The sequence below is a fragment of the Zootoca vivipara genome, chromosome 5, assembly GCF_963506605.1.
Source record: "Zootoca vivipara chromosome 5, rZooViv1.1, whole genome shotgun sequence".
Classification (NCBI taxonomy): Eukaryota; Metazoa; Chordata; class Lepidosauria; order Squamata; family Lacertidae; genus Zootoca; species Zootoca vivipara.
In genome coordinates this window covers 23975819-23995795 of record NC_083280.1, presented here as the reverse complement: position 1 = coordinate 23995795, position 19977 = coordinate 23975819, and the positions used below count along the sequence as shown (strand labels likewise).

At 41.3% G+C, this 19977-nt stretch overlaps 1 protein-coding gene across 3 annotated transcripts in view; it reads left to right on the top strand.

Annotated features, from left to right (window-relative positions):
* MED12L (mediator complex subunit 12L) overlaps window positions 1-19977 on the top strand; it is a 167085-nt gene that overhangs the window by 15368 nt on the left and 131740 nt on the right. For all 3 annotated transcript variants that reach the window (XM_035132415.2, XM_060274471.1, XM_060274472.1), the window contains exons 2-10: window positions 23-127; window positions 2044-2235; window positions 3325-3484; window positions 8600-8769; window positions 9454-9564; window positions 11324-11593; window positions 13571-13720; window positions 15326-15425; window positions 16050-16186. In XM_035132415.2, the coding sequence (XP_034988306.2) occupies window positions 23-127; window positions 2044-2235; window positions 3325-3484; window positions 8600-8769; window positions 9454-9564; window positions 11324-11593; window positions 13571-13720; window positions 15326-15425; window positions 16050-16186 (1395 nt within the window). The remainder of the gene's footprint in view (window positions 1-22; window positions 128-2043; window positions 2236-3324; window positions 3485-8599; window positions 8770-9453; window positions 9565-11323; window positions 11594-13570; window positions 13721-15325; window positions 15426-16049; window positions 16187-19977) is intronic.

The following is a 19977-nucleotide window of genomic DNA, read 5'->3' as shown; positions in this document are numbered from 1 at the left end:
AACAAAAACTCTCTCTTTGTAGGATGAACTTACAGCTGTGAATGTAAAGCAAGGTTTCAGTAACCAGCCAGCCTTCTCTGGAGATGAGCATGGGTCTGCTAGGAATATTGTCATTAACCCTTCAAAGGTAAGGTCAGGATTGAGGTTTGTTGCAATAGTACTTTCCTTTATGACAGCGTAGTAATTTATTGTGTTTTCCTTCACAGCCACTCCTATGATCACATTCAGACACAAGGCAAAAACTTTTGTTTTGCATTGCCAGACATTTGAATGTGAACATTATTGCTTTTGGGAATGGCTTCAGCGCTTAGATTTATTTCTGGTGATTGTGCCATAGTTGTGTGAAAAGATATTTGTAGATTAGGGTATGCTTTCGTTCATGTGTTTACCAGATTGGACCATAAAATCTTAGGCATTTTATGTGATTTTTGTATTATGTTAATAGCCATAAAATAATAATAATAATAATAATAATAATAATAATAATAATAATAATAATAATATATATTTATACCCCACCCATCTGGCTGGATTTTCCCTTGAGATGTCTTCATATAAGGTGATTCATAAACTGAATTAATAGTATTAATAATATTAATAATATTACTCTTAATTAGGTAAAGCTAAAGGTAAAGGGACCCCTGACCATTAGGTCCAGTCGTGACCGACTCTGGGGTTGCGTGCTCATCTCACATTATTGGCCGAGGGAGCCGGCGTACAGTTTCCAGGTCATGTGGCCAGCATGACAATGCTGCTTCTGGCGAACTAGAGCAGCACACGGAAACGCCGTTTACCTTCCTGCTGTAGCGGTACCTATTTATCTACTTGCACTTTGACGTGCTTTCGAATTGCTAGGTTGGCAGGAGCTGGGACCGAGCAACGGGAGCTCACCCCGTTGCGGGGATTCGAACTGCCGACCTTCTGATTGGCAAGCCCTAGGCTCTGTGGTTTAACCCACAGTGCCACCCTCATCCCCTTAATTAAGTAGATATGGGTATTCATTATTTCAGTAGACAGATGTTCTGTGTAACTTGTAAGTTTACAGATTTGTAAGTAAATATGTGCTATTCCAGCAAAAGAAACTACCTTTCCTCTTGATTTTGTATCTCTTAATTCTTTGGGGTTAACATAATGGTAACTGCAAGGTTGAGGTTTCTGGTTATGCTGATGGGACTTCATTTCATTGCGCAGCTCACCCTATGTGCTAATCACGGCTCCGATTTAGCAGTGAATTCAAATATGTAAAGCATTCAAATGAAGCCAGATGTCATATGCTTCAAGTTAAGCAGTCATGTTAAATATGTACAGTACATATTTAACGTACATATTTACTGGTAAGTCTTTTGCTGGACAGCAGCCTAACCTGGAGATAATGTACCCACAGAGGGACACTGATGCTCCAGTGTGTCTCTAATATGTTTCAGAAGTTGGACAATACTTTCATTAGGGCTAGCCAAAATCACACAACACTGACTAAGCTTTCAAGTTCCCCAGAATTCTCCACTAGGTTTGAATATCTAGTGGTTGGAGACCAATAACTCCTGAATAGTCCCTTCTTCAGCTGGTAGAGAATCGTTTCCCTCTATTTGTAGATCTGGCTTCTGAATGGCTAAAGGCAGTATTCTGCAAAGTGCAGAAAAATCAAAAGAAGTCACATTGGCACAGCTGCGAGGAAATAATAGTCCTAATAAAGATATTGCCAAACTGTGAATTTTGGATGTTGCTTATGATTCAACAGGACTTTCTTCCTTTTTATATATCTGTTATGTATTGGGGTCTATCTACCTTGATAGACGCTTCACACATTCTTAGTTAATAGCTTTTTGTTTTATAGGCACAGAGCATTTACCTTTAAAAGATGGGCTATCACTTTGTAGTATGAAAAGTGACTTGCAGCACCAGGGAATTTAGTATACACTCTTACTAAGCTGATAGCTTAAACAACATTGATTCTAGATCTCTTTAGACAGGGATATTGTGTGTGGCAGTGTTTAATAGATACTTAACTGTGTATGCTTCTTTTACTCCCTCCCTCTCTATCAGATTGGAGCTTATTTTAGCAGCATATTAGAAGAGAAGTTAAAACTTAATACTTTCCAGGATACAGGAAAGAAGAAACCGCAAGTAAATGCCAAAGACAATTACTGGCTAGTTACTGCTCGTTCCCAGAGTGCAATTCACAATTGGTTTGCAGATTTAGCAGGAAACAAACCACTGACTATTCTGGCAAAAAAGGTAAATATTAGTATTTTGAGGGCTTCATAAATTTGAGACGGGGAGGCAATTAAATTAAAAGTGACTTAAGACTGTGCCAACCGTATTGTATAGATTTTGAAAAAAAAGTGGTTGGGGAAGTGGGAATTCCCTCTGTTTTTCTTTACTCTGTTAGGAGTTGCTCAGTGTGTACCTGCTGAGCTCTCACAACACTGTCATGAATGCAGAATTCTGGTGCATCTCAAAAATGTGTTGGAACATCAAGGAAATGTTGATCAGCGAAGGCGTATTGATTTTTGGGGGGTTGGTTGGGGTGGTGGGAGATACATCTAGTAATTAGTATATTAAATTGGTGCCTTGCAATTAGGTTTTTACCCTCTGTATTTTAAATCTTTTCAACATAGTTTAGCGTTAGGCTTTTATATGCTCAGTCTCATAACACCGAACAATTTAGCGTTACATCTGAACCAACCTGTTGACTTGTTTGCATGGGTTCATATAAATGAGTCCTTTTTTCTAGCAGTGTAGAGAGAATGCAGACAAAATTACAAGGGAGAGGAGAATGGCAGTTTTTGGAGGCGGAATAGGGGGAGCCATTCTCTTTTTCATGTTTGAAACACAATGATAAAATCTACTCAGTTGCTGAGCAGAACATGAGGCCAGTTTTTTTGGTGAAATAAATGACATGGCAGACAGGCCTGCAAGTATAATGCTATGCTTTCTGTTTCACCACCTAGAAAAGGATGCTTTTGAAACTTTGAAGTTGCTGAAGCAAATATATTAGTTATGAAGTTTCATGTTTCACCTCTCCTTCATTGGCTTGTAGCTAGCCTGCTTGCATGACATGATAAGCCAAACTATGGCTTGACATGAGAAGACAAACTGGTTTACTGGGACTGCACAAATGGACCTCACAAAATACCTGTTCCTCCCTGGTTCTTTTTGCTCAGCGCAGTGTGGCAGCTAAGCCAAAAGGATGTGATTTTGTAATATCCAAAAGAGGTGACTTTTTAATGTATTATTCAGCTGTTTCTGGCGGTCCGTCTTTTAGTGTGAAGTTTTCTAACTTTTCTGCTAACTCCTTTTTTTAAAAACCTCTTGTCAACCCAGGTCCCAATTCTCAGTAAAAAGGAAGATGTTTTTGCTTACTTAGCAAAATATTCTGTGCCGTTGCTGCGAGCAGCATGGCTGATCAAGATGACATGCGCATACTATTCTGCCATTTGTGAAGCTAAAATCAAAAAACGCCAGGCTGCTGATCCAAATCTTGGTAAATATATAAATTCATTGGAAATTGTAATGGATTTGTACCATAAATTGTTGTGGCATGTTCTTGTAGTGAGCATGGTGCTATCAATGCGTGTTCCATATATATATTTGTTATTTTGGGCAAATTCTATGGTTGGTATTCAGTGAACCTTTCTCACTAGCGCAACGTTTAGTGCTAGCACAAGGGGATTTCTCCTTTCTCCTCCCCCCACTTTACCCTGTACCCATATCTGGTGTTGCATTGGGGGAACAGATTTGTGTTATATATTGGTGTGTGTGTTATATTGTGCAAGGAAAAATCCTTCTGCTGATGAAATGGTCACCTCCTTAGCGCTATGTTGAATGCAGCTCTATAGCTATTTGCGGTTTAGAAACAATTCCCCTGTTGCATTTTTTTAAAAAAGTATACATGCAAGCTTCCATTTTTGCCAACCAAAAGGTGTTAAACACCCACTACAGCAGCAGCATTACAGAAGAATATAAACTTTTTGGGTGGCCTGCACAAGATATATGTGAATATATATCTGTGTGAATATATGTGAATTTGTTTTCTATCACCCCATTACATAATAGCTGAAAAATTGCTGTGTGCATTCTTTGCAATGGGTGATATGGCTGCCTGCTGCTTTAACTTCAACTTTCATTAATAATTTTTATTGATTCTTTTAAAAGAAAAATGAGAAAGGTAGATTGCCATTACAAAATGCTCTGCACAATTTATTTACATTTAAACAATGTAGGTCCGTGACTCTGAAAATCATTACCAGCTGCTATCTGTAAAGTTGCCACACTTCAGGTCTGCAGAAAGGCCCTGAAGACCCATCCATTCTCAGTGGCATGTTCATTAGTGATGTCTTATGCTATTCTTAAGATTGAGGGAGTTGGGAAACCTGATTTTTTTCTTCTTGGGTTGGATGTGTACATTTGCTGGTTTTATTGACATGGAAGGTTTTTATTTGAACTTTCCTATTGCATTTGGGTTTAGTATTGTTAGACATTATTTGTTGTGTGTGATGCTGCATGTGTGTGTATATATCTATATATATAAAAATGTAAAAAGCGTGAAATTCCGTTTGACACTTTTCTCCGTAACCGCTTGACCGATCGTCCTGAAATTTTGACACAACGATCCAGGCCACTCCTAGAGCGTTGTTGGGGGCAAAAATCCATCAAATCGCACACCTGCCCAGGTGCAGACCTGCTTTTCCACCAAGTCAAACAGCGCCCTCAAGTGGCGTAGTACCCTCCTCCACCCCTCCCTTCCTGTGAAATCTAAGCCATACCCACAAACCAAATGACATCATCATCAACCAAGCAACTTGAAATCCCCCAAGGCGGCCATTAGGCCTTTGTTTAATGTAGGCCCCTGACAGGCCCGGGGGGGGGGGGAACCCACAACAACACACTTGGGGGCATGCCAAGGGGTTTTTACTTTACCATTTAGCACCACTAACCCTCCCCCCCCAAAAAAAAACCCCCACCAAAAAACCAACATTGCCAAGTGGAGGTCGGGGCCTGCCTGGGGGGTGGTGGTGGCACAGACCACAGCACAGCCTTTGATTTATGTAGGCCCCTGCATGCCAAGGGGTTTTTACTTTACCATTTAGAAACACTACCACACCGGTCATGGGGGGGGGGGGACACAAACTGAATAGATCATGGATCGGGACACATGGGGCCATTCACAGGGAATAGGCACAACACACCACACCCACAAACCCCGCCTCTGCCATGAGATCCTGTAAAACAGGAGGCCTTGGCTCCATTTTACATACTAGGCCTCAGGTCTACAGCCCATTAAATACTATCCCAAATGGAGCCCTGGGTGGGAGGTGGGGGGAGGAGGAGCCCAAATAGGTCATGGGCTGACGTAGACTACCCCCCCCCCCAATCCACAAGACAAAAATAAATACCATCCTTCAAAATGTCCTGAGATATGCCGGTCATGGACAGCTATTCCACCCAAAGCCCGAAGCCTCTCCCCAGCGGCTGCATTAATAAATGCCTGGCAGCATTAGGCAGTCGTTCATCATTTCTCCTAACACGCACTTGGGGGCACAGCCAGGGGTTTTCACTTTATAATTTAGTGGCCGTTGTGTCACATGCGAGGCTCCGGCGGCCATTTTAAGTAAGGGCAGTCGTGCCCCTTTTAACTTAGGCTTTACCGTGTTTCTCCAAAAATAAGACACCATCTTATATTTATTATTCCTAAAAAAACCCCCACATTTTCTTATTTTCAAGGGATGTCTTATTTTTTATTATGCGTCCAGCCTTGCCTCTTCCTTGGGGCCCTCCAAAACTGCGCCTATAACTATGTCTTATTTTTGGGGTATGGCTTATATTGCACAAATGCTTAGACATCCTGCTACGGCTTATTTTATGGGTATGTCTTATTTTAGGAGAAACAACTGATTGTAAGCCTCTGTGGTTTTTTTAAAAAACCATTCACTTTCTCTCCCCAGTTTAAGTCCTCAGATATTTGCAGTGGCCACCCCCCACCCCATTTACAATCCCCTACCTTCCCCTTGCCCGGGCCAGGTAGATAATGTGGCCCTTTTTTAACCCTTTTGTTACTTTTCTCATTTTACTGATTGTGAATATGCTGACCGAGGCCCCCTTTAGATTTGGAGGCCCACCCAAGTGGCCCATATGACCCCCCTCCTTCTGTCTGGGCCTGTCTGTTGCTACGGGGCTATGGGGCTTCGCTATTCGACCCCCCCGGGTTGGGATTCTTTAAGTAGTTATCTGGGTCCCAGGGCACATCATCATCCCCTATCCTTAATCTAAATATATAGAAATGTTCACGATTCGTTCGCAGGGGCCAATGTATGGAGATACAGGGGGGAGGGGACAACAGAGGGCTCAGACAAAAGTAAATACTGGGAAATAGAACCCAGAAACTGACAACAACTTCTCCAATGACGGTGGCCAATGTAGGAAGATACCGGGGGTAGGGGCCAACACTCCCCAGGAACAACAGAGGGTTCAGACAAAAGTGCATGCTGGGAAATAGAACCCAGAACCTAACAATTCCTTTTTGAAGGGTGGGGGCCAAGGTATGGAGATACAGGGGGAGGGGCCAACACTCCCCAGGGACAACAGAGGGAAGGGTATCCTACGGAAACACAGGGATGAGCCGGGGTGGAGGGAGGAGGGGCAGGATACGTCATGGATCGTGACAGGGTGGGGTGGGGGGATCACAGGAAAGAACCACAGCAACGCGTGGCCGGGTCAGCTAGTATGTATATATTTTTTATAATACGGTACTTCTGTGTGGCAATATCCAAGTGGGGCATCCTATTTGTGCCACAGCCATTCTGCTAATGGGAGCCTCATTCTTAGGGTAGCGTAACAGCCAAAATAAATGTACGTCTTCTGCTTGTGGAAGATGTTGCACAATTCTTAGGGCACCTGTTGTTGTTGTTGTTGTTATCCTCCTCCTCAATGATAGCTATGCTTCCACTTATGCTACTGCTTGCATAGCTATGTCAGCTGTCTTAACTTCTTGCATTAATATTATTTTGGATGCCATCCAACATAATATTCATAAGAATGGTAGTAGCTGTTACTTTGCTGGAGACTTCATGACAGTAAACTAAATACATTCATGTACACTGGGCATTCATTTCTGTAAACCGTTTGTACTTGAAGTTCAAGAGTTCAAGAGTTATGTTGTTAGTTTTCAATTATGGTCTAACAGCACAGTTTGTTGCATATTAAGAAACACAGGATGGGAGCTTCAGGTAGCCTTTAACCACAGAATGATGTGCATTTTCATAGCTTCATTGAGGAATAGTAAAGGTGGACTATAGTATTGGGAGGTGACAGTTCTCTTTTGGGCTCACATTACTGTGGCTTGTTCCCATTCTTCTGATAGTGCCCTTCCCTTTTCCTATGTGCCAATTATAATGGAACCAGCAGAGACCCTGAAAGAGAAAATTCAGTTAGCTGGTTCTTCCCATTGTACAAGCTGAACTGGAGATTATCATATAGAAGTTATATTCCTATTAAAGGATAGAGATTGTACTTCTTTGAAAAGGGGGAAACAGGTTATCCCTACTCGTTTTATGTTGATAACCTTTGCCAGAAATAATCCTTCAAGATACAAGGAGTGTAATGTGTGTGTACTGATTCAGACCACTGACATGAGAAATGAAAAGTTTGTGTATTAAGTAACTTCCAACAGTTGATGTGATAAATTATGGTAATGTTGCTTTCCCGTTTGTATCTTTTGGAGGCAATGAAACACAGAGCAGGGCCTCAAAAGCTAAATCAATTTCCCCCAACTTCCAAATGCTTTGGGTTGCAACTCCCATAATCCTCCAGTGTCACGGAACAACAACCCCCACCAGCACATGGCCATTGCCCATCGGCCATCCCTGCAAGGGCTGATGAGAGTTGTAGTTAAGCAACATCTTGAAGACCAAAGTTCTTCACTTCTAACACGAACACATATGCTTATAGACTGTACTGTATAGTGTTGGCAAATTCAGCAGCTCTGATAATAGGATGTGAGGAAAATCCATTAAAACTTGAGGTAACACCTCTTGTGTATCTGTTTTATTTCCCACCAGAGATAGCCGTTCACAGCCATATAATTACACTGCTTGTAAATATTGCTATATGTCTTGTGAATATTTTTCCTTTCTCTCTCTCTTTCTCTCATTAATACAAAATGGAAACTGTCACAATCTAACAATTTTTCATTATCTGTTGCAGCAGTTTACTACACAGGCCTGAATTAGAAAACCTTCCTAGCTCAGTCATAAATGTTTCACAAAGAACAGAAATCTCTGTGAGGTGTTGAAACTCACAGAACGCAGTTAGGTCCACCAATAATAGTTGTATTCTGCAAAGAAGCAAGATTTATAAGAACATAATGCAGAACATGCAATCATTTAGCAAAAATGCTTTGAAGATGCTGCAGAGGACAGAATGTCATGCTAGGAGCCATTTGAACAGACTGTGTGTAAAAGACCTGCTGTTTATTGTCTTGAAAACATACTTTGATAGTCTAGCTAATTATCACGTTAATTGTTCATGTTGCGTATCTTATGTTGTCAGCTGATGGGGCGGGGAGGAATCGTGAGAACTCATCTAATTTCTGTCTTCATAGAATGGACTCAGATTTCAACCAGATACCTCCGAGAACAGCTGGCAAAGATTGCAGAATTTTATCACATGACCTCAAGCCAAGGCAGCAGCTCTGCAGCTGTGTCTCCTGAGGTGGAACAAGCCCTGAAGCAGTGGGAATATAATGAAAAGCTAGCTTTCTATATGTTCCAGGTAACTTTTTCCAATAATGTGCTAAGATGTCATTCTCCAGGGCAAAACAACAATGCAGCTGATTTGTTTTTAAATCACTTCTGCTCTGTGTCCACTGTACCATCAAACAACAACAATATGATTTCTTATCTGCTTGATAGAAGGGGACAACAATGGATGCATTTCAAAGCCATGGAAACTAGGAACGCTGAATGAGGAAACTTTGAAACCTAGGAAGAAGAAAAACAAGTAGACTTATCCAAGAATCTTGTTGTCTGAGTTTATCTCCCTTTCTCTCTCCCAAAAAGAGATACAGAAGGGATGATCTTGTTTAGGAATATTCAAGAGACAGTCTCTATATTTCAGTCTCAGTCTTTGCCACAGAAATCAAGTAAATTTAGGCTGTTCAGTCCCTTGTAGAATCTTTTCAGATACTTGAATTGTATCAGACATTTCTTTTTCTTTTTCTAAAAAATGATTGCGTCAAATTATTCTGTTTGCCTAAAATGGTTTGAATGATTGGGATGCTACTTTAACATTCTTGGTTTTTTTTAATAAAAAAGTTTTAATTGGTAACTTGAGTAATGGAACACTGGTGCATAGTACCAATCGCGCTCTTTACTAGTTTTTTTATTTATTTATAAATAAATAAATAAATATATAAATATATCTTTTAATCTGTGATCTTTCTAAACTTCATTGAAGGAAGGACTGTTTGAAAGACACGAATATTTAACGTGGATATTGGATGTCTTGGAAAAAATAAGGCCTGCTGATGATGAACTTCTAAAACTCCTACTACCGCTAATATTGCAGGTACGGAGCATGATGCAATTTTGCCACAGTTCAAAAGCCAGCTTCCAGACACGGAGTAGTGGAACATTAAAGGTGTAAGTGGTTCACATACCCAAGGAGCACGCAGCGAGAAGGGAGAAGATTTCTCAGGCCTTCCTGCACAATCACAGCATGCAGCTGGCTTAGGACATGGGAGAGTTGAGATCCTCATCAATCCACCTCACCACCCCAGACATCATTAGTTTTGGTTAATTTGGTTGGCAGATCCTATAATTGCTGTGTTGTAATAACCATAACCAGGGCCAGCTCTAAGGCAAGTCTGGGTGGCGCAATGCGCCGTGCCGCCAGGGGGGTGCTGTGCTGCTGTGCCTGTGGCAGCTGCACTGAGAAACGGGATGGGGTGGGGCCCGCCGGAGGGATCTTCGCACCACAGTGCCAGGGCGCCAGATACGCTTAAGACGGCCCTGACCATAACCTGTTACCCATATTTATTGTCTCGAGTCTTTTTGGGTGCGTTGGCAATATAATTTTGCCATAGTTAAAAAAAACAGCTTCTAGACATGGAGTAGTAGAACATTAAGGGTGAGATCCAATGGCAGCAGCCCACTTGCAGTGCAGGACTTCCAGTTTCTCTTCTCCAGCCTTCCCTGGCGCTCCCAAGATTTGTTCCAAAAGGTGCATGCAGAGGAAATTGGGTTCACTCACTCAACTGTGTGAGTGAACATCCATGTTGGATATCACCGTATATTTCAGCAGTGTTAGAAACAGAGATGTGAATGCTAGCAGCTAAATGGCACCTCAAACGTAGGTTATGGACACAACAACAGAATGTCTAGGCATTTTTCACATGATCTAGTCCTTCCCTTGCTCACCCCACTAATATTCTTAAGTGGGCCTCTTCTCCAGCCTTCAGGGAGTAGCTGGAACACACAGTAACACAAACATCCCGTCTTCGTCACTTCCCACTCTGTGGAATGTAAATACATTTACAGTCATGTGATAGACAACAATCCCATGAATGCAAGAGAGTAGCTGGAAGTGGGGAGGCAGAAAAAGATCCTCCTTTCCTTCCACTCTGCAGTACTGCGCCCAGAGCTCGGAAACTGCTCTTGCTAACGTAATTCCCTGTCGCAAACTGCGCCTAGAACAATGGGAGTTTCAAACACTTTACTTCAGCTAAACATTTTGTGAGTTGGTCCTGTTCTGCAGTGTTCACAATAGGAGTTATTGCAATGGTGGCATATTGTGGTACATGTTTGGATCTAATGCACTATTGATTAATCTGTTGAGTTACATCCGTACCGGCATGTGTGGGCTACGTGTTTAAAAATAAAATGCAAGGTCTTTATTAGTATGATTAATGTAAGTAGGTTTAAGATTTGACTATGAAACTCTCACTGCATAAAACAAATCTCAGACTGCTTGTTCCTTGGATTTGATTATGTTCATATTTGTAAGGTCCCAGGTTCAGTCCCCAGCATCACACGCTGAAAGGGTCACATGTAGCAGAGAACCTTTCTCTGCCTGAGAAGCTAGAGAACTGCTGCCAGTCAGAGTAGACTAGCTTTCCCCAACCTGGCGCCCTACTGCCATACCGGCTGGTAATGATGGGAGTTGTAGTCCTAAGCATCTGGAGGGCATTGGGTTGCAGAAGGCTGGAGTAGACTGTCCTAACCTGGGTAGACCACTCGCCTGCCTTGGTACAAAACAGTTTTTGAAATGTTGGTTGGAATTTTATGGTTTAGGATGAATGATTTTTATTTCTAAAAATGTTTTTCAGTATTCAGAAGAGTTTGTTCAGTCGGCCTACCTGTCACGTCGACTTGCTTTCTTCTGTGCCAGACGCCTCTCTTTGTTAATAAGTGACAGTCCTAACCTCATAGCTGCCCACTCACCTCATATGATGATTGGACCAAATAACCCACCTCTGGCGGTTCCAAGCCCTACTACAGCCGGGCCTGTGGTCAACCCTGCACAGCTAGCGTGTTCGGATTTCCTTTCTTGCCCACAACATCGTCCGCTGGTTTATGGACTCAGTTGTATGCTGCAGGTGAGGGATTTCTTCTTCTAATGCAGGCATAGGCAAACTCGGCCCTCCAGATGTTTTGGGTCTACAACTCCCATCATCCCTAGCTAACAGGACCAGTGGTCAGGGATGATGGGAATTGTAGCCACAAAACATCTGGAGCACTGAGTTGGCCTGTGTCTGTTCTAATGCTCTGTTTGTACAGCAGGGAACAGCTGGGTTTCAGAAGAAGAAGCATTTGGTACTGGTTGTTTCAAAGTTTTAGTAATAGTGCTCTCTCTCTCTGTGTGTGTGTTTTTAATAAAAACCTGTTAAATGTTTCGGCTATGCTAGAAGAGATTAAAATTCATAGTTGATGCTGATGGCAATCAGTGGGAGAATAGATCTGAATCAGATCTTCCTGAAGAGGTCTTGGTTCAATTCTCTCCCCAGGCATGCAGAGTTCTTTAAGAACAGCCACGATGGCTAGAATGCAAAAAAAAAAAAACCCTTAGATTTTGTTCTTTGTACTATGAGTTCAGTACTGCTCTTGATGGTGAAGTGTGCTAATTTTGACTGTCACTTTCATGGGACAAGGTGGGTTTCTTTTTGCATTATATGGGTAAATTGTTTGGGTGTCTATTGTTTTAAATTTTGTATATTTTATATTTTTTTGTGAGTGGCCTTGAGTAAAAAAACAGTACCGTACCTATGAAATATACCGTATTTACTCAAGCCTAATGCACCATCAAATCTAATGCGCACCTTAATTTTTGCAATGTAACTTGGCCAAAAAAGGTGAGCATTAGATTCGAGTAAATACGGTACATAATATCAGCGTGTCCTTCCAGTGTGTGTAGTCATAGTTGGCCATCACACACACACACAAACACACAAAATATACACACACACTTTCAGGGAGAAAGCCCAACTGAATTTGGCTTAATTTCTATTCGATATGTGTATGACTGCTCTGTTAGACTGACTGTCTTACCTATATGACACACTTCAAATCTTCAAAGAGGTGCTGATATTTTCATAATAAACAGCAATGCTTCTACTTCTACTTATTATAAAGGATTCTATCTTTGAACACCAAGGTAGTAATTAACCAGCAAGTAGTGTTTTTTTAAAAAATGTTTTGGACTTCAGCTCCATTCCAGTCCTATAGGCAGACCTTGATCTGAAAGTCTGATAAAATGGTTTTAGGGTTCTGCGTTTTAATAATACACTGGTACCTCAGTTTAAGAACAGTCCGGTTTAAGAACAATTTGGTTTACAAATTCTGCAAAACCAGAAATTGTGTCCCGGTTTCAGAATTTTACCTCTGTCTAAGAACAGAATCTGAACGGTGGAAGGGCCCCGGCGGTGGGAGGCCTTATTAGGGAAAGCACGCCTTGGTTTAAGAGCGGTGTCAATTTAAGAACCTACACAAGCGACGCTGACAAAAACCCCACACACTTATCAAGCAAAATAGAAACATTGTCACCCCACCCCACCCTCCCCCTACCTACTTTCCTTCCCCGCTCCCCACCAATGTCTCAACAAATGAAACTGATTTGTAAAAATGCTAAGAGAGACACTGCACATATCTTTGTATACCAAGAAAACTCTTAATAAAAAAATTTAAAAAGAAAGAAAAGAAAAGAAAGGACTTCTTTTTAGAAAGAAGCTTTGAATCCTTTGTAAATGGACCCCCAAAATAGCACACATATAGTCAGCGGGGTCTCTCCCCCCCCCCCCGTCTCTAGGCATGTACTGGTATATCTTCTCTAGGATCAGATTGAGATTGACACGAAAGAGATACAAATGTAAATTGAGCCGATCCATATTGAAATGCAACTTCTAATTAAATATGTTAAAGGACATTTTAATTGGATTTTAAAAAAAGAAGTAAGCAATTTCTGATACTACTTTCATTGCAGTTTCGTACTGGTGTTTTTTGGCCATCTACCTGCATGATCTTAATTTAATTGAATCATCTTATTATATGAAAATATTTCCATATTCTTCCTGTTGCAGACAATAACTCTCTGTTGCCCAAGTGCCTTGGTGTGGAATTATTCCACAAATGAAAGTAAAAACATCAATCCTGGTTCACCTTTGGATTTACTTCAAGTTGCTCCATCTAGTTTACCTATGCCTGGAGGAAATTCTGCGTTTAATCAGCAGGTATTCATTTTAAAATGTACACAATGTATGTAATGTCCCGAGAAATTACGTATCCTAGGCTAGACTCATTTAGATGACTGTGTTTATGTGTGTGTTCATGTGGGAGACTTCCCTCAGTTCTCCTTTGGAGGGAGCTATCTTCACGTAGGAGTGTGTATCACTGTGATTCCTTAGCAGAATGGGGGGGGGCAGGAAGCAAGAATATGGTTTTGTCGTTGGAATTGACTTTCTAGCCATTATTTATTGTTTGATTCACACACCCCAGCCCTAGCTCCTAATAATAATAAATAATAATAATATCATTAAAACTTTCCAAGAACAGTTCAAAAACATTTTTTCATCCAATGATTTCAGAATTGCCAGGAGCAGTATCTTTCACTATCAAATGCCTGGCCCTGGGTAAATGGGAATGTTTTATCAGTTCCTCCTGAAAGTCATGGATTTGGGACACAGATGCACCTGGGCAGGAAAACATTCTGCACATAGGGAACTGCCTTTGAGAAAGCCCTGGCATAGGTTTATGCCAACTGGGCAGCTCATAGTGGTGGTATCAATACCTGGCCTAAGAGGGCAGGGCCCTGACTGACTCCAGCTACAAAAGCTGAGGCTGCTGAACAGACACTTGGGCTGGGCTACTGTTGGTCTATTATTATTATTATTTTATTAATTTATACCCTGCCCATCTGGCTGGGTTTCCCCAGCCATTCTGGGCGGCTTCCAACAAAAGGTTAAAAATACATTAGAACGCCAGTCATTAAAAACTTCAGATTTCTTCTAAACGCCAGATAGTTGTTTATTTCTTTGATATCTGACGGGAGGGCATTCCACAGGGCGGGTTATTATTGTACTCATTGTTTAAATTGTTTTAAACTGCTTCCTAACTTGTGTGTTTTTAAATTTTGGGTGTTTTTTTGTTTATTTACGGGAAGAAAGATTTGCCTCAGAAGAGAGGAGCTGGAGAGAGCAGGGGTGTCCCCAATCATAGTGGTTCTGGACAAGGAGAGGGGCGTGGGGTGTGGAGGGGTGGGACAGGCCAGGTGAGGGGCACACGGCACAGGTACTTAGCGACTGTGCTGTGTGCCAGCCCCTCCTGCAGCCTGGGAAATTATGGTTGTTGCTGAATGCCAGGTTGGCTCTGAGTAAGACCTCTCTCATCCATGATTTAAGGATAAGGAGGCTGATCTCTTCTGTATCACTGAGAAATGGCTGGGTGAGCAGGGCGGAGTTGGTCTGCTTGCCTCACCTGAAAATGGATATTGTTGAGTTGGAAAGATTCGGAAAACGACAACCGAAAAGTTCAAGGGGATGAGAGCAGCCCTTTGTGCTGCCACTGTTGAGTTTTATTTATTTTATAGTTTTAAGATTTTGGAATGTTTTCTGAAGCAAGCCATTTTTGGAAAAGTGGTCCCATTCTAGTCTGTAAGATAGTAAACAGGAGATACCATACTGCTTCTTTGTCCGACGTGGTTTATCCGAAGCTGCTATTACTTTATGTCTGTTCAGTAGTTGTTCTCCGCCCTCAGGAAACTGGATAAGCCTCGGAGAAATCTTGACACGTGTTTGAGATTTGATTTTCGCAAACACTAGCCAATTACTCTCTTTCAGGTACGGGGGAAGATTTATGAAGTCGAACAGCAGATAAAACAAAGAGGCTGTGCTGTGGAAGTGCGATGGTCGTTTGACAAATGCCAAGAAACAACTGCAGGTAAAAAGCGGGGGAAAAAAATAATCAAGTTTAAAGATATATATCGGATACTGTAAGCCCTTACTGGCCTATATTCCTCTTGGATGTCAGTGTGATACACTAGAAGGAGGCTAAAATGCCTCCAGTTTTGATGATTGATCCATCCTAGATTCCTGCAATCATCTACCGTAAATTCCGGCGTATAAGACGACTGGGCGTATAAGACGACCCTATTTTGAAAGATGTGACTAGGCAGGCTAAAGCCAGAAGGAAAGCAGTAGAGACTTGAAGAAAAACACTGAAAAGGTGGATGGTATTATCAAATACTTAAGACAAGTTCCTACCATTCTTTAAGGCAGGCATCCCCAAACTTCGGCCCTCCAGATGTTTTGGACTACAATTCCCATCTTCCCCGACCACTGGTCCTGTTAGCTAGGGATCATGGGAGTTGTAGGCCAAAACATCTGGAGGGCCGCAGTTTGGGGATGCCTGCTTTAAGGGGAGAATCAAAACAAGGCAGTGCTGTTGTAGAAACTTTTATTTGTTCTATTTTTTTGTTTTATAAGAAGACAGTCAATACTATTTAAAGAATTCTTCGGATTTCACAAGGTAAATATACTCTTTTCTTTTTCTCTGTCTACCCAGGGGTGACTATCAGCCGCGTTTTGCACACGCTGGAGGTTCTGGATAGACACTGCTTTGATCGATCAGATTCCAGCAATTCAATGGAAAGTCTTTATCATAAGATTTTCTGGCCAAACCAGAACAAGGATAGCCAGGAGGTAACTGCATTTCCCCTCTTTCTAAGTTTATAAATGGTTAAAGACTCATTTTCTCATTCTCTTCTTCACCAACATGATTGATTGACGTTTGAAGCATCATAATAGTGTGTGTTTTCAAAATATTTGCATCCTGTCTACTGGCCAGTAGTTTCAATGAGGCAGTTAATGCTCCTTCCTGTTCTGATCATTCTCTTGAGTGGCACACTACTCTGTTTCTAACATGTGCTGTGACACAAGATTGCCCAGAAGTTGTATCTTTGATGAGACAGTTCTGCTCCCAAATCCCAAATGTGTGACTGTGGCTCAATGGTTGTGAGAAATGTGTACCTGTAAATTCCTAGCAGTGTTTCTTAGCTGCTCTTTCTTACATTCACAGTAAATTTTAGGGCTGAGCCAAAACCAGGAAGGAGGTTATCTCAGAAGGGCCACAAGGTAAAAAAGAGTTAAATAGTTTATGCACTTCGGTTAATAGGAAGTGCTGCACATTCTACTGCATATAAATTCCCATCTTTTCAGTAATTTGGCATTGTTTTACATGACGCTCTAGTTTAATTACGTTTCTAGAACTGTTGCCACAATAACTATTTTACATTAACAGGTATTTAGAAAGATGCAATTATACGCACGCACACACGTATTTATATAAGTGCATGAGAGAGGAAGAGAGTTTATTTTGAGATAAATGCAAGTATTTATAAGTTCCTTTATGTATTTACAGCTCAACATCTATATATTTTTTAAATCCACCAACACTAATATCAGCACAATGTGTAAACAATATCCATTCAGAATCATTTGATCAGCTAGTTGACATGTTATGGCATTGCTTTTAATTTTATAATGTGGTATAGCTGATCAATAAAGCTAATACTACCAAAGCAATTTTTTGATGAGTACACTGGTACAAAATAACCAACATACCAGAGATTCAGGTAGGTAGCCGTGTTGGTCTGACAGTCTAAATAAATTAAAAAATTAAAAAATTGCCCAGTAGCAGCTTAGAGACAAACCAAGTTTGTTCTGCTATAAGCTTTTGTGTTTTGTTAGTATCTGAAAAAGTGTGCATGCACACAAAAGCTTATACCCAGAACAAACTTAGTTGGTCTCTAAGGTGCTACTAATCCAAAGATTGTTATTGACAAGTAAATCTAAGTAAATATTAAGTTGTATATTAAGTTCTGCTTTTACAACCAACAGTTCATGGAAATTTGTGATCGCTTCCCACTACCTGTAGGAAGTTTAAACAAATTCCTGACTCATACTTTTCTCCTTTCTCTCTTTCTATGGGTGTGTGTGTCTTTCATGTGTTTTTCCAAAACTTCTCCAAATCGTTAATTTTGGAAGTTGAAAAGTGCTGGGGTCCAGTCTACCTTTTCACTCCCTTTCTTATAGTGCCCTTAAAGTCTCCGTATTCTTGCTTGCTCTGGGGGTTTAGAGTTACTCTCCACCATTGTTGTTGTTTAGTCGTGTCCGACTCTTCGTGACCCCATGGACCAGAACACGCCAGGCACTCCTGTCTTCCATTGCCTCCCGCAGTTTGGTCAAACTCTCCACCATTACAGTGTGCTTATGTGCTGAGAAAGATAGGAAGTGATTGGTTTCTGTTCCATGTTCTCTGCAGCTGCTGGTTTTCTGTGTTCGCTGACTTGCATCTGTCACAGCAAATGCTATCTTAACTTGCCTGATCTGTGAAGGTTGCTGAAAAACTGTGTATTAATTTAATGTGTTTGGCTTGCCGCTGACAGAACAAATGCTGTATTTGTAGATCTGCTTATGTTGGCTCCGGTGACCACAATCTACTGTGCTGTCAGATCTACTCAGCTGCAGAGGAAGTAACAATTTTAGAATGTTTCAGAGGAACTGTGCCGCAGCTGATTGTCTGAAAACTGAACCATTGTTGGCTTTTGTGTGTGTGTGTGTGTGTGTGTGTTTGTGTGTGTGTATGGGGATGAGCAGAAAACAGCTCTCTTGAAGCATTTAATGGGAAATGGTCAGGAGGAAAATCTCTAAATGAGATTTTGTAATCGTTCATTTATAAGAACATAGGAAAATCCCCACTAAATCAGGCCCCAAAGCCCATGTATTCCATTGTCCTATAGTACAGCGACCAACCACATGCCTGTTGGAAACCGCACAAGCAAAACCTGAGCCTAACACATTCTCCTCACTTGTGGTTCCCACCTGACATTACAGAGCATAGCCGTCATGGCCAGAAGCCATTGGTAGCCTTATCTTACATGTAATCTAATCCTCATTTAAGGCCTTCCAGGTTGGTTTCCATCGCTACACCTTGTGGGAACAAAGTCTTGTAGGAAACATTACAAAACTGTGAAGTGCTGCGTTTTTAAGAATAAGTGTAGCCTTGTATAAAAACACGCAGCAAAACTTTCCATTTCAAAAAGCCAAATAGACTTGCAGTGCACTGCCTATGGAGTTCAATGTAAGCTCCAGGTCAGTGTGCACAGCACTGCAGTCTTAACATATAAATCATCTGGTTTTAGTTCTTTCGATCTTGTCAGATGTAAAAGGCTGGTATCACACCTGCCTTCGCTGCGTGACATCCCATGTCATGTGAATGGCTCTCTCCTTCCTCTTGTCCTATCTGATGCTTGCAAAAATCTTCTATGGAGGATGTGGGATAATCCGGAGCATATCTGAGGGTTGTATGTGAGCTGTAGGTAGGAGGAGAGGAAAAAGAAGTTGTGTTGTCCAACTGGAAATCTGTTGATCAATTGCGCAGCTATCACTGCATGTCATCTACAGTCTTTTGCGTGCTTCTTGGGGAGTAGCTCCATGTTTTGTGCATGCAAATATACATCGATGGTGGGCCAAATATTCACTTTGCTACTATTTTGAATATATCTAATATTGGGGAAAAAAATATCTGAGCCACTAGATGGCAGCTTTTTAAAAACTAAAGAAAAGCTGCAGTGTCATATCTGGAATAGTTTCTTTAAAGTTGTGTTTATTTTATCCTATAAAAACTTGAATATGGTTTCATGTGCAAGCTATACATAGCCATTACGGATAGCAGCCATTGATAGAAACATCAAACATTAAAAACTTCCCTATACAGGGCTGCCTTCAGATGTCTTCTAGAAAGACATCTAATGTATTGTTGTAGCATTACCTCTTTTGTATACCTCTTTGATTTCATTCTCCACCTCAAGCTGAGCATTTTGGCTGGAACTATAGCATGAAATGAATCTTGTGGCCTGGCATTACTACCCACCATAATTATGTGATGAAGTCTGCCCCTCTGGGAATTTCTAGCTTGTTGCATTTATTTCCTCTTTGATATACAGTGATGCCACCGCTTGAACACTCCTCCCTGTCCTCCCCATATAGAGTTCCTATCCAAAGATAACCATGTCCAATTCATTCTCTCCATTCTACCAGGTTTCCATTATGCCCTCTCTATATCTAAGAACAAGAACTCCAGCTTCACCGTCTTAGCCCAGAGGTTTTGACCATTAGTGTAGAAATACTTATATACAGTGTTCTCTCTCCAGATGTCTTTGGCACCTGTTTTATGCTACGATATTTTGGACTCTTTTAATTCCTGTCATGTGTGAACTCTCAATGCCTAGTTCTACGCCTTCCTCACTTGAATGATCACCATCATTTTACCCTGCATCCTTGGGAGATGATTTGTTCTGAACTGCTGGATGCTCCTTGATCTGTGTCGGCTTTCTCCCTTGTTGTTAGTTAAAAAGCAGTTCTGCCATCTTTTTGAATTAAGTGCCAACCATCTGGTTCCCTCCTAATTCAAGTGGAACCTGTCCCTTTTC